The sequence below is a fragment of the Ambystoma mexicanum genome, chromosome 6p (genome assembly GCF_040938575.1).
Source record: "Ambystoma mexicanum isolate Mex_15411 chromosome 6p, UKY_AmexF1_1, whole genome shotgun sequence".
Classification (NCBI taxonomy): Eukaryota; Metazoa; Chordata; class Amphibia; order Caudata; family Ambystomatidae; genus Ambystoma; species Ambystoma mexicanum.
The window spans coordinates 108,369,226-108,382,396 of record NC_090935.1 but is presented as its reverse complement, the minus strand read 5'-3'; the positions used below and the strand labels follow the sequence as shown (position 1 = coordinate 108,382,396).

Here is a 13,171-nt window from a genome sequence, read left to right as displayed (position 1 = left end):
GTGATGGAGGTGTTGCTTTCGGCCAGACGGCCTGCAACAAAGTCCCTGTACCGTTGCCGTTGGAGAAAGTTCTGCGACTGGTGTAGGGTTAAGAATATCGATCCTTTTTCATGTGACATTCCTGTGGTTCTGTCTTTTTTGCTTTCCTTAGCCCACAAGGGCCTGCAAGCGGGTACCATTAAAGGTTACCTGGCAGCGCTGTCATCTTTAAGCGCTCATCTGACGAGTGTTCTTACTTTAAAATTCCTTTAATTTCTCAGTTTCTGAAAGTGCTCACTAATGTGTTTCCACCGTCACCTTCGAAGGTGCCCGGTTGGGATTTGAACCTGGTTCTTAAATTCCTAATGGGTGCTCCATTTGAGCCTTTACATTCCTGTCCTTTGAGACTGTTGACCCTTAAAACTGTATTTTTATTTGAGGTTACTTCCGCAGTGTGAGTGAGTTGCAGGCACTTTCTGTTAAGCCACCCTTCACAGTGTTTCATAAGGACAGGGTTGTCCTTCGAGTCCGTCCTTCCTTTCTTCCGAAAGTTGTATTGGAATTTCATTTAAGCCAGAAGGTCATTCTTCCGGCATTCTATCCTCCTCCGCATCCTGGTAAGGACGAGGAGAGGCTCCATAGGTTGGATCCTAGGAGAGCTTTAAGTTTCAAATTAACAAGGGGGTCCTGGGAGTCCCTCTGCCAGAGTCCTGGTTACAAGAGACTTACCCAGAGTCTTTAGCTCACTATCTTTCACAGAGAAGAAATATCCCAAAAATATCAGTTTTTGTCCTGCCCTGGGGCAGTCCAGCACCGAAATGCTAGGCAATTCTCCTCTGAACAAGAGTACCAACAGAAACCCCAGACGCGTGTTTTGGTCTGGTTGGACCTCATCAGTAGGGTGGATCTGTGCCTCTCTAAGAATAGTGTACAAGGGGTCCACGTCTGGATTCCCCTAGTAACTTAGGGTGAGATCCAAAGTTACTTAAAATGCAAATTAACAAGGGGGTCCCGGGAGTCCCTCTGCCAGACATTAGTCCTGGTTACAAGAGACCCCCCTTGTCAATTTGAGCTTTACGTTTCTACATTTCACGCATGTCCCGGGTCAGAGTGGACGATCAGCTCTTTATAGGTTACGCTGGAAGGCATTTGGGACAAGCTGTTACTAAGCAGACTTTGTCTAGATGGATTATCTTGGCAATTTCTGAATGTTACTGCTTGGCGGGTAAGGACCCTCTAGTAGGCTTACGGGCCCATTCTACTAGGGGTGTGTCTGCCCCTACTGCCGTGCAGAGGGGTGTTCCCATTCATAACATCTGTGAAGCAGCCACACAGGCTTTGGTCCATACTTTTGTAAGACACTACTCCCTAGATTCTATCCATGGGCAGGATCTGGCCTTTGGCAAGGCGGTCCTCTATTCTGCAATTTGATTGGGCATTCTAAATTTCTAAATTCTTTTCCCACCTCCATACATTGGTACTGATTTGGGAGTCTGTCATAGATATGGAATAGGTCGGAGGATTCAATACCCTCGAAGAACAAGTTACTTTCTTACCTGGTAATGTTCTTTCTATGGGATGGTCCAACGACGTATTCCATAGCGCACCCTCCCAACCTGCCCTGCTACAGAATCTTATGCGATTGCAGCTTACGTTTCTGCACGGCTTTCTGTGGTCATACTGGCAGAAGATTGGTGCCACACGTTCTGGTAAAAAACTACAACTGAGGCTACGGGCGTCGTGCATCCTACTTATAACATCCAGTGACGTCGGCTCGACGGAGGCCCTCAAGGACAGCGTCTCGACGTCATCGATGCAGGACGCAGACGCCGAACATTTTCCGAAGCAGCACAGTTATGGTGATTACCTGTCATAGATATGGAATACGTCGTCGGACCATCCCATCGAAAGAACGTTACCAGGTAAGAAAGTAACTTGTTCTTTTCTCATCCCAGACATGCCGGTGCCCCAATCAGGCCCTACCCAACGTATTGGCATCACTCTAAGCTCTCCCTGGAACAAATCATAGATCATATTCTCCACTTTCTCCATTATCGGTTCTCCTCCCCAAGAGTAAACCTAGAGTCCCACTAAACAATCCAGTTCATGACGGATTTAGGAGCCTTTTTTTTTTATATCCAGTAGTCCAAATAGAATGCCCATCATTCTGAGGGGTGCGAGTGTCTTAAATCTTGGTTCATGTTATGGCAACCCAATATCTGTGCCTCACTATATGAATGACCTTGTGCTGGGCCATAGCCCTTTGCCTATACAGCTGCACACATTCCTGCCTAATTTGCTCAAAGGCCTAACTGATGTGGGTGCATGTGCATGTTCTTTTCTGTGCATGGGAATCGGAATGTGATGGTCAAGAGAAGGATGAGACCTCTTTATGTGTTTCCAAACATGGCCTGTGAGGTTTCAGGCCTACTATTAAATGCAACACTACATAACTATTATGTATATATAATGTATCTGATGTACCTTTATTTCAAACCTACTGGTTAGTTGTCCCCCCCCATGTGATTTCCCGCTCCCGCCAATTATTCCATTCCATGAAGCACCCCCCTACACAGTCCTGTACTTTACTCTTAATGTTTCAGTATATATCTCGCAATCTAAATCATGTAGGAGGGACTGCGATCTGAACATGCAACCCAACAGCTTCTCAGTCCCAGGAATGTTGCAGCCAGCTTGCTTCTAGACTTCTCCCACTAGCAAGTATTCCCTCTTCCTCTGTTGTAGGTTATCGTTTCTCCTCCATGCATAGGGTATTTCCATGACACACAACTACCAGCAAGTATTTCTTCTCCCTTGCTTTTGGTCATTTTAAGGCTGAGTTGTTTTAACCGTCCTGCCTAGGGTCATCTCCCTGTGCCAAATCCCTCAGAGTTCGCCAGGCTCTTGGCTCTCCTTGTGCGTCCTGGCTCTTTCGTGGGGTCTGAGAAACATACCAATAGGCGTTCTCCACTTTTTCTTTATTTTTTTGGTCTGTGCCAATGTTTTGGATAAAGTCCTCAACATGCTTGAAGGTCTCCCTCCTCTTTGTGGCTCCATCGCTCTTCGCACTTTCAACTCCAAATCCAGGACGGTGCGAGTGTGCTTAATCATCCTGGTTATCCTGTAAGCCTTTTGATTGGGCCATTTTCTGATCTCTATTTGCTCAGGCTCTGGAATTGGCTAGGTATCTCCCCATAGCAGTAGTCGATGGTCCTTGTGATTGGCCCAATTGGTATTGGTTATTGTCTTGTGAATGGGATTAGTGTTATTTCTTACCTTCACCACAACGTTTGAGGGGTTGAAAACCCACTCAGATGGAAGTGATGTTGGATCTGGGTGCAGCCCAGCTTGAGCGATGGAACTACTAGTGGCCGTGTGACTATCCATGAGGGGTGAGTATTCAAACCCAGCTGGCAAGAGCCTGGGACAAGGGTCTGCAGTCAGAGACCCTTGTTCCGGCTCCTGAAGAGGTATTTATCAATTACTCTGTTCTTACTGATTCCTAGTTTTTTTTTTGTTTTCCCAGCTCTTGGAGGAGTAGTGTGTGGATCACCCTGATGATGTGGAGTGGGGTGTATTGGCGACAGGAAGGGATTCCTAATGTCGCTCTGAATGTACAGATCTGAAGTGTTTACACGCTAGGCATCATTTCATCAGTGCCTGCAAGCAGACCACTATGTGTGGCTTATAGTGTTCTGTCGGACATTAAGGTTGTGCGGACATGGAACATAAAAGAGCGTCTTGCTTCAGTCTTTCCTGTGTTAAGAATAAGGTTGGCTTGACCTTTATTCAGCTTTTCTTGAGGTAAGAGGGCAGGAGGTGTGTGGAGGGAAACTGAAGGATTGCCCATATACCTTGTGTACGTATCACAGTTCCAAGTTGTGGGCATCCGCTAGCCTAGCTTTCTTTGAATACCATTTCACCTAATGAGACTTCACTGAAAATGATAGAGGAAATGGTATATGTGTAATGAATAGGTGGGGTGTGGGGTAAGGGTATATGTCAGGGTAGGGCTGATAGGAGGCTTTGGGGGGGTCTCCCCACATTAAAAAGTAGAAAAAGTAAACAAGTAGATTTAGAATTTCGGTGAAATGGATTCGATGAAATCTGTATTAGGTGAAATATTTTTGAAGAAATTGCATACATCCGTGGGCATCGGCTCACTTCAAGTTGGTTGTCTAATGATCCTTTGTCACATATTGCAGACCCAGTGATTTAACAAATAGCGAAGGGGTGATGGATAGTTTCCTGTCGAGGCAGCCAACTTATGAAACACTTTGGCTTGCTCCATGGGGTATCTGGCCCACCATCTGGCCTTCTGGAAGGCACTTCATTGTTGCCAACATTCTTTATTTCGGGACATGATCCCATGAATGCACAACGCATAACAATGCATACAATTACTAATCAATATCATTAACAATCTCTTTTAAAAAGAAACTAATAAAATAAAAAACCATACATATTAGAACACAGATAATTGTAAATGCTTGGTATCATGAGTGGTACTCTTTAAACATCCCAGAAAAGTAACATATAAAACCGTCTGCAGACTGATTAGGGTGCGATTTAACACATTTTCAGTATTCCGTTTTTAACTCCTTTCCCCTTCTTGTGAACTTAGTTTGAGATGTGTTTATAATTCTCATGCTTGGCTCAATTACAGATTGACTGCCTTTGATTTGCTTTAGTCGACACAACAAAAATCATTTTATGCAGACATTCAATTCTTTGAACAGGCATTAAAAGTACACTTCTCAAACTGCCAATAAATTGGCAAAATAAAAAAAGTGTGCAATTGTTTCAAGAGAGATTGAGCTCTTACAATAGAAATGATGTTTTCAGTTAAACTGAAGTGCCAAGATGCTATTTGTTGTCTTATTGGCAATTTACAATCTCTCCAACATAATCTATACACAATGTCCGCAGTAAACTGTTCTTCCCATTCTTTCCAGTGCAAGGGCTTGCAACCTGTGGTTATTCAGATGTTTTGGACTATGATTCAAATGATACCTCATGTCACCAATCCCTTGATGTCGTCACTTCTCCCTCAGAGGGAGAGCCTTCCAATGGGGCAGAGAGGAGAGGTCTCAAGCCGGATAGTCTCCCTGGGGGTCTGCAACTCAGTGTGAGGATCCCATGGGAGGGGACCACCTTTGCGGGAGAAGAGAAGTCCATTAAGAGGGAATGCGGTATGTCAACCACCATTCTGCCCTACATTATTTACAACACAACCCGGATAGGGTCCAAGCAGTTAAATCATGCATAATGGCCCTGTCTATCAGATAGGGTATTGGGGCAAATGACATTTTTCTTTTTTCTAAATGGAAAAAAAAACTATTGAGAAAGACCTCTCTGTGACCACACAGCGTGGTCTTTCTAAATCAAACTGTCAGCCTCTGCGCTGTACACAAGTGCGCACTGGGGCTGGCGAACACGGCAAGACGGAGAGGACGAGCTGCGGGAGTCAGGTGTAAGTGTGTGTGTAGGGTGTGAGTCTGTTTTTGTGTGCTTTAGTGTGACAAATTGTATGTGTATGCGGATAAGTGGGGGCAGAAGGTAGCAAAGGGGGATTTGGGGGGTGAACCCTCAATTGCATTAAAAAAAGATAGCAGTGATGTTCCTCTCCTGTCTTCTTGGGGTCGCACAAAGTCGACCAAAAAAAAATCGGTGTGTTTGATATGCGACTTCCAGAAAATGGGAAAATGACATAGAACCATCAGATAGACAATACTTTGATGAGGAAGAGTGAGGAAAGTATGGGAGAAGATGGCTCCACAAGTACTGACACGAAGAGGAGCATGGCAATGAAGAGCCCTATGCGGACCAAGATAAACATACTAGCTATCCAATGTTTAAGAGACAATTTACCATAAAAATTGTCAGTCTTGCCCTAGAGGAGCATCGAGCTGGAAAGCGAAGCCGCACAGAGAGGATGCACAGCAGACTTGGACGCCTGGAGAAGGAAGTCTGCGTCCAAAAAGGCAAAGGCAAGCCTAAATTCACCTGAACGCTGGGAAACGGGACATCCGGTGGCATGGAGGAAGCCAACCAAGTGGTCCAGGTGAGACACAACGTGTGGGGAGAAACCAGCATGGTGCAGCCGCCGAGAGCAGGTCATTGGAGCCAGGGTGAAGCCAGAGAAGCTTGCTGGCGTTGCCGAGGACCGGAATCCTTGAGGTCTCAGAAGGTACGTGGAGGGAGCACAGGAAGGTGCTGCAAACCCCTAGAGTCTACGGTTGGGAGAAACAAGAAGAAAGATAAGGGTATGGGTCCCGTACGTTGAGCGAACTGGAGAATTGTACATACAAGACAATGCCTGGTAGGATAGTGAACCAGACACGAGTATGAGACATAAACCTGAGGAGGAGGTCTGGGACCCACATAATGAGAGGTGAAGGCCAATGGGGAGAGAGGGAGATCCTTTAGCAAAAGTCAGAAAACTGGGGGAAAAGAGAAATATCCTTTACTAAAAGTCAAGAGAAGACCAGGAGAAGAGAGAAATATCCTGCGGTAAAAATCCAGACATCATTGAGGTTATTGAAGGAATGCAGTATCCCCACCTTTGTTGAACTGTAAAGAGTCGCCTGGTAAGGCCTGCGGAAGGGAGACCCCCCCATCTGTGTGGAGCTATACATAAAAGCCTAGTGAGGGCCCGGTGAAGGATGAGATTCCCCCATCACTCAAAAACTGCCTAAAACCATCCATAAGGCGGGAACCACCATATTCTATAGTTTTCTTTTGAAGTGTTAGAGAGGGAAATGGGTTTGGGACACAGGACAGTGGACTACTTGATTTTGACGGATGTTCTGACATCATCCTTAGTTTGGTTTGAGGCAGGGAAACCACTCGTAGTTAATGGGACAGATTGGGTTCTTCCCTATTTTTCTGTTAAATAAAAATGAATGCCAACAATCATGACACCTTTTATATCACACGTCTACTTCCACACCTTTGCACTCACTATTCACTTCCACACCTTTGCACTCACTATTCACTTCCACACCTTTGCACTCACTATTCACTATGCTGGCTGGGACTGATGAGAGTTGTAGTCCAATACATCTGAAGAGGCAAAGGTGGCCGACCCCTGTTTAGGTATTATTTGCTTATTATCGCAAACTTGCTCCAGGGAATGTCTGGAAATCTGCTTAGTCATAACCATGTAGCCCTTTCTCCCACCACCCCCCCCTTCCACAGAACTACTTGGCATTTGGTTTAGACACAGAACAGACAGCATTCCACAATTCTGTATCTGTGCAATCTGTAAGCACTGAGGTTCTGAACATGATCTGGATCTGTTACTTTCAGTTTTAGGCCTGCTCATATCGGCCACTCTCTGACCTTGTTGCTTCCATTTTTGATGAGCAAGTTTTATTAATCCATGAGGTGGCTTTATTGGAGAAGTGGGCTGCATTGAAGAAATGTGAGGTCAGAATGTCATGGTCAACCTGATCAAACGCAGAGGAAAGATGTAGGAGAAGCAGGAGGGCAGGTTTTCCCATGTCATTTATTTTGGTGATTTGATTTTTTAAGTCTAAAAGGGCGGTTTCTGTGCCCTGCCCTTTGCGGAAGCCTGATTGCCTCTTGCCTAGGATGGTGTTGGCTTCAAGGTAATGTTGGATTTTGTTGTCGGTGGCTTTCTCTAGGATTTTGAGGAGGAAAGGGACAGTGGTGATGGGGCGGTAGTTGTTGGGGCGTGTGGGGTCTAGAGAAGGTTTCTTAATGGGAGGGTGGACCCATGCTTCTTTTAGGCTTAATGGGACAATTCCTTAGGAGAATGATGTGTTGATAAATGCAGTGATAAGGGTAAACGCGCCATAACATTCTTTAATGGTAGTGGGTGGGCAGATGTCACCTTTACATGTGGATGGTTTGATGTGTTGGAGGAGGTCGGCAACTTCCTTTTCTGTTGTCTCTGAATGAGAAGAGAAGGGTTTCTGTTCGAGGAGTGGGTGGGATTGCTGTTGCGTGCTGATCTGTTTAGGCAGTGCTTGGTTTTTTTCTTGGAGGAGCTTGACTTTGTTTATGAGGGCTGACTGGATGCTTGAACACCAGGCTTCATCTTTGCCGATTTCGTTGGGACTGGGGGAGGGGGTGATGAGTTCTTTGAAGATTGAGAAAATGTCCCTAGATTTAGAGCTGGCTGTGGAGATTCTAAAGTTAAATGATTCAGATTTGGCAATGAATATAGTTTTTTTGTATGTAGAGGAGATGTTTTTGAAGTCTGCTTGTGTGGATTGGTTATGCGTTGATTGCCATTTGGCTAGGGCCTCGCGTTTGGATATGCATAGGGCTGATAGTTCTTCCATAAACCAGGAGTTAGTGTGCAGGGCTTTCTTCTTTTTTTTTCTTCCAGTGGAGCTATGGATTCAATGCTAGGGCATAAGTGTTGCCCAGAGTAGTGGGGTTGTTAAAAAAAAAAAAAAAAGGTGTTTTGAGTTTAGGGATGACAAGAAAGGGAAGGAGGATGGTTGCAGTGAGTTTCTTTGAGCTTCTAGCTTTGGTGGATGGGGCGTGAGAAAGAACTTTGTTAATGGCACTGTTAGGGATAGTGAAATAGACACAATTTTGATCTGTCCAGGGGAGGGCTGAGATATTGGTGATGGAGGAGGAGCAGTTGTGGTCTGCAATCCAGTCAATGGAGCAACCTTTACAGTGGGTGGGTTCCTCAACTTAATGGGTGAATCCTAGGTCTGTGAGCTCCTTGGCAAGTACAGGGGCAGCTTTGTCCTTTGGGTCATGCAAGCCTAGGCTCAGATCTCCAAGTAGGATGGTTTTGGTGGAGTTCTTTAGGTTATTCCCTATGATTTGGAGCATGTGCTTTTGGTAGTCCAGGGCTTTGCCGGGAGGTCTGTATGTGATCATAATATTTATGGTGCAGTTGGGAGTTGATGATAATTGGGCTGAGAGGAGGTCAGCAGTGTTTTCCCAGGCCGGGTTGCAGAGTCTGATGGCAAGAGTCTCCTTGGAGGTGAGAGCTACGCCTCCTCCTTTGGAGGTTTTCCGGTCTTGTCTCAGGATGGTGTATCCTTGAGGGAGGGCAAGAGATATGGCGGGCCAGATGCTTCATGGAGCCATGTTTCTGAGATTGCCAGAAGCTCGAGGTCATGGGAGGTGATGAGGTCATTGATCTCGAGTACATGTACAGGGACGGAGCAAGCATTAATGAGGGCACATTTGAGAGTATTGTTGAGTGTTGTCTTTTTGAGGGTCGGGTTGGAGTTGGTTGTAGAGTAAGGGTAGGCGGGAGAGATTAATATACAATAGGATAATTGTGTATACTCATACCTACAAATGATCATAAGGTGTACTCCATGCGAGTGTTCCCACCTTTATGCACATTGTTAAAATTGTCAACCTTTGAGATCAAGTTAATGTTGCTGACCAAAAATACACTTTAGCTTTTGACCTCCTTTCTGTCACAGCTAGACTGGGTGATTGGATCGATCAGAGTGGTCACAATAAGCGCAGAGAGGTATTATCCAGGAAACCTAATGTGTCGGACGCCTAGTAGTTGGACTTTGGTCCTGGTAGTGTTAAGAATGATGCTACTCCTGCCTATACATCTTTACGTCATTCATAGACCATTATTCATAGCAGAGAAGACTTTAAGACATATTTCAGCAGCATCAGTGTCGTGGAAGGAAGAAGAGGTTCTCCAAGTAAGGAGATGGAAGGCTATATGTAGATGTTGTAGGGAATGTGGGAGGGAATGACATAGGGTCTTGCTGTGATTTCAGATATTAATGATCCCTGTTGTATCTGCTCCTCTCTTTACGGTTGAGGGGCTAAAGCCATTCCAACCTATGGCCCAGTTTACCTTTGGCAACCAGCAGCGCCCAGATGCCTGAGGGCTCATAGCGCTATATAAAAAAATAAATGCAGTACCTGTATTGGATGGTGTTGTGGACGACTATCTCGAAAGCTGCAGGTCATTCAAGAAGCAAAACCATTGTAAGGGACTCCTCCTGTGATAGGAAGGTACTCCAAACTGTGACCTGGGCTGTTGCAGTGTTGTGTGAATCTCCCATCAATTGTTGATAATGTAATACTAGGACTGTGGATTTCCGGTGGATACCAGGTATGGGGCAGCATTTTGCCAGTCCAGTCTCCAACAGAGGTGACTTTTCAGTAAGGGTTTATCCTGCTTTCATGAAAGGGCTGTGAGGCTTCCCGGAGACATGGTGCTCATACATTGACACTAAGTTGCACTGACAATTTGTTGGGCTGTTTTGTCAGGAGCGTTACAATGGTGTCGCCAGAACCTGTTATAGCTTTAGCTGGTCTTGAGTCACATACATCACGCTGATGATTACCCTTTTCTAAAACAATGATCTCAAACAGATTGTTTTGGCATGATTTTCATCAATGAGTCAAAACTAAAACTATTGTCATGACCTTCCCCACTCATTCAATGATCTTCATAAGAACTTTGGAATGGCCGCCTCAGTTTGAAAAGGGGCTACTCTGAATCATGTGTCTACTCCTTCTTTCCTATGTAAATGATGCTCATAATCCATCTCCACTGCTGTGCAGTATACAGGAATACCACCGATAGGCTTTTATTACGTAACAAGACATTTTGTAGTAGCAAGTGATCATTACGTAATTTCCTGGCTATTTTATAGTGCTTTTCCTCTCTCCATGTACAGTAATACAAGGTGTGTTGCATTTCACAAACTGTAGAAATCTTCCAATTTAAGTGCAGGAATTTATGTAATCTCACTAATTGCATGTACCCAATTCTATTAAATGGATACATGTTTTAAATAAAACATTAATTACATTATGGTGTACAAAGAGCAGTTTTCCCATGTTTCCTCTACTTGAATGTCATGTTTTTGTCAAATGTTTTTTTTTTTACAGTGGTATGTGCTCAGGGCCTGCAGGCCAAGGATAAAACCGGATCCAGCGACCCATATGTAACGGTGCAAGTTGGTAAAACAAAGAAGAGAACAAAGACCATCTACGGAAATTTAAACCCTGTTTGGGAGGAGAAATTCCATTTGTAAGTAATGGTTCTAAACATGTTTGTTACATCATCTGTAGGAAACATGGATATTGTGATACCTGTTGTGCAGTTCACTATAGACATTTCTTTGAGTGTCTATAATAAATCTTATGTTGACTGTCTGCATTCTTATGTAACTTATGCAGCATTAATCTAGTATATAATTGTCATTGCCATGGCCTCAGATCGCCAAGGCAGTCAATCCATCATTGTAAGACCTTGGTCTGGGATTGGCATACATCATCACACAGAACATTTCATGTCAGAGCAAAGATATGGAAACTATGCAGATTAACGATGAATAGAAATAATGTATGAAGTGCCTGATCCCAATGGGATCTGCATTGTCTATTGTCAGTTTATGGATTTGGACTGCATGACCCGTTCTATCAATATAGTGATGCATGGCTGGCTTATTGATAATGAATTGCCTGATTGCAGTTTTGCCATTGATAAAGAAAATTGGAATTCAGTTGGTTCAATTGGTTCAAGAAAACATCAAAATATCATTCCTTTTTACTGATTTTCAATGATAGCAAGGATGAGCACCATTTAAAAATGTTTATTTTTTTTAATCGAGTGCATCAACAGGAAACATTCTGCTCTTTCATTTTCTATGTAAATACGCAAAGCTTCCCTTTCTTGGAGCTGTTGGCCAATTGTAGGATGTGATGGTAGTGATGATTGTATATAATGAATCAAGACATTACAATTTAAGTAACTGCGGTACAGTAAAGTGGTAGGACATTCTGGCTTTTTTAGATAATGGGCCTCATTAGGAGTTTGCTGGTCCCGAAACAAGGGTACCGGTAAGCTCACTGGCACCCTTGATTCCGGATCGGCAAACACTGAGTCTGCCGGCCGGAGCTGCTGTGCCCGGCAGGTCTGACCCTGCTAGGCGCAGCGGCCACGGAATCACCGGCACCATTAGCGCCGGTGCTTCAATATCCCCGCTCCCATAGAGTCCTACTGGAATGTATGGGAATGGGGACTTATATTTTACCAGCGCCTGACTTCCCGGGCCGCCAGAGTTGTAATCTCCCGGTGGCACGGGGAAATCAGGTGCCGGTGAAATATTACGGGCCCGGCGGCAACTCGTCGGTAGCACTGGCAGGGTTACCGGCGGACCCCTAATGACGCCCAATGTCTTAGTACCTCAGCACACCTTGTAATTCGAATGTATGGCATGAATACAGAGTCTTGCTATAGCCTTGTATGTTCTCTTGACGCTGTGAGTCATGAGTGTATAAATGTGTTCGTGGGTTACTGGGCACGGATTTTGGATTTTATTGGATCATGTGTGAGAGAGGCTGTAGTTTATCATTGTCTGTGTAATACATTATTGATTGGATGTAACACTTTCCCTTGTATTGAGATCAGAATGATTCATTAGACTCGCACAGAAATTAATGTTAGACAACACATTAAAAACATTCTACAGTCACTAGTCTCTAAGAAGAAGAGACTATGTATTTGTTTTGAAGGTTTATAGAACTTCAAGTACAGGTTGTATGATATGTGTAGCAAAATCCAATGTGTGTTTTGGGAAAAGTAGTGTTCTGTGAATGTTGGTTATTTCTCAGAAGTGAAGACCCCATGTTTAGAACTCGGACAAATAAGGTTAGCTTAAAGTAAACAGATCTGTTCAATCTCATTTGCTGTAAAGACATCTACATGACATACAGGTCAATGTGAATTGAACCAAAATTGTCTAAGGAAAAAGAACCTCCCACCCTCATCAATAGCTTTGTTCCCATGCATACAAATACAGAAATTGAATTTACAAGCATACAGAATGTTCATAGGTTATGTTTCAATTGTTGGGCCAGTTTTAGAATGCATAGCTATGGTTGGAATATCTGACCAAACTGAATCTATTATTTTCATTTCACTTCAGGTCACCGAGTATAATAAACCACAGCGTTTTTAAAAACATTAAATAAATGCAAATGGTAATTCTAAAGAAGCTCTACTCTTGATTCACATGGGAGGAAGAACATAGGGAATGGTTTAAGATTAATTGAAACTGAAGCTTAGCTTGTTGTGATGACAATATGGTTTAATGCGAATTTTAATCTGCTTAAACTGTAGCACCATCTAAAATGCTATATTAAAGACTAATGCCTCCCAACATCCTATGTCAAAAACAAGCCCATGTGCCTCATGGCAGCCTTATCC

The 13,171-nt window shown here is 44.0% G+C and overlaps 1 protein-coding gene across 5 annotated transcripts in view; it reads left to right on the top strand.

Annotated features, from left to right (window-relative positions):
• LOC138511252 (protein unc-13 homolog B-like) overlaps nt 1–13,171 on the top strand; it is a 2,171,549-nt gene that overhangs the window by 1,316,511 nt on the left and 841,867 nt on the right. For all 5 annotated transcript variants that reach the window (XM_069626798.1, XM_069626797.1, XM_069626799.1 and 2 more), the window contains one exon: nt 10,849–10,990. In XM_069626798.1, the coding sequence (XP_069482899.1) occupies nt 10,849–10,990 (142 nt within the window). The remainder of the gene's footprint in view (nt 1–10,848; nt 10,991–13,171) is intronic.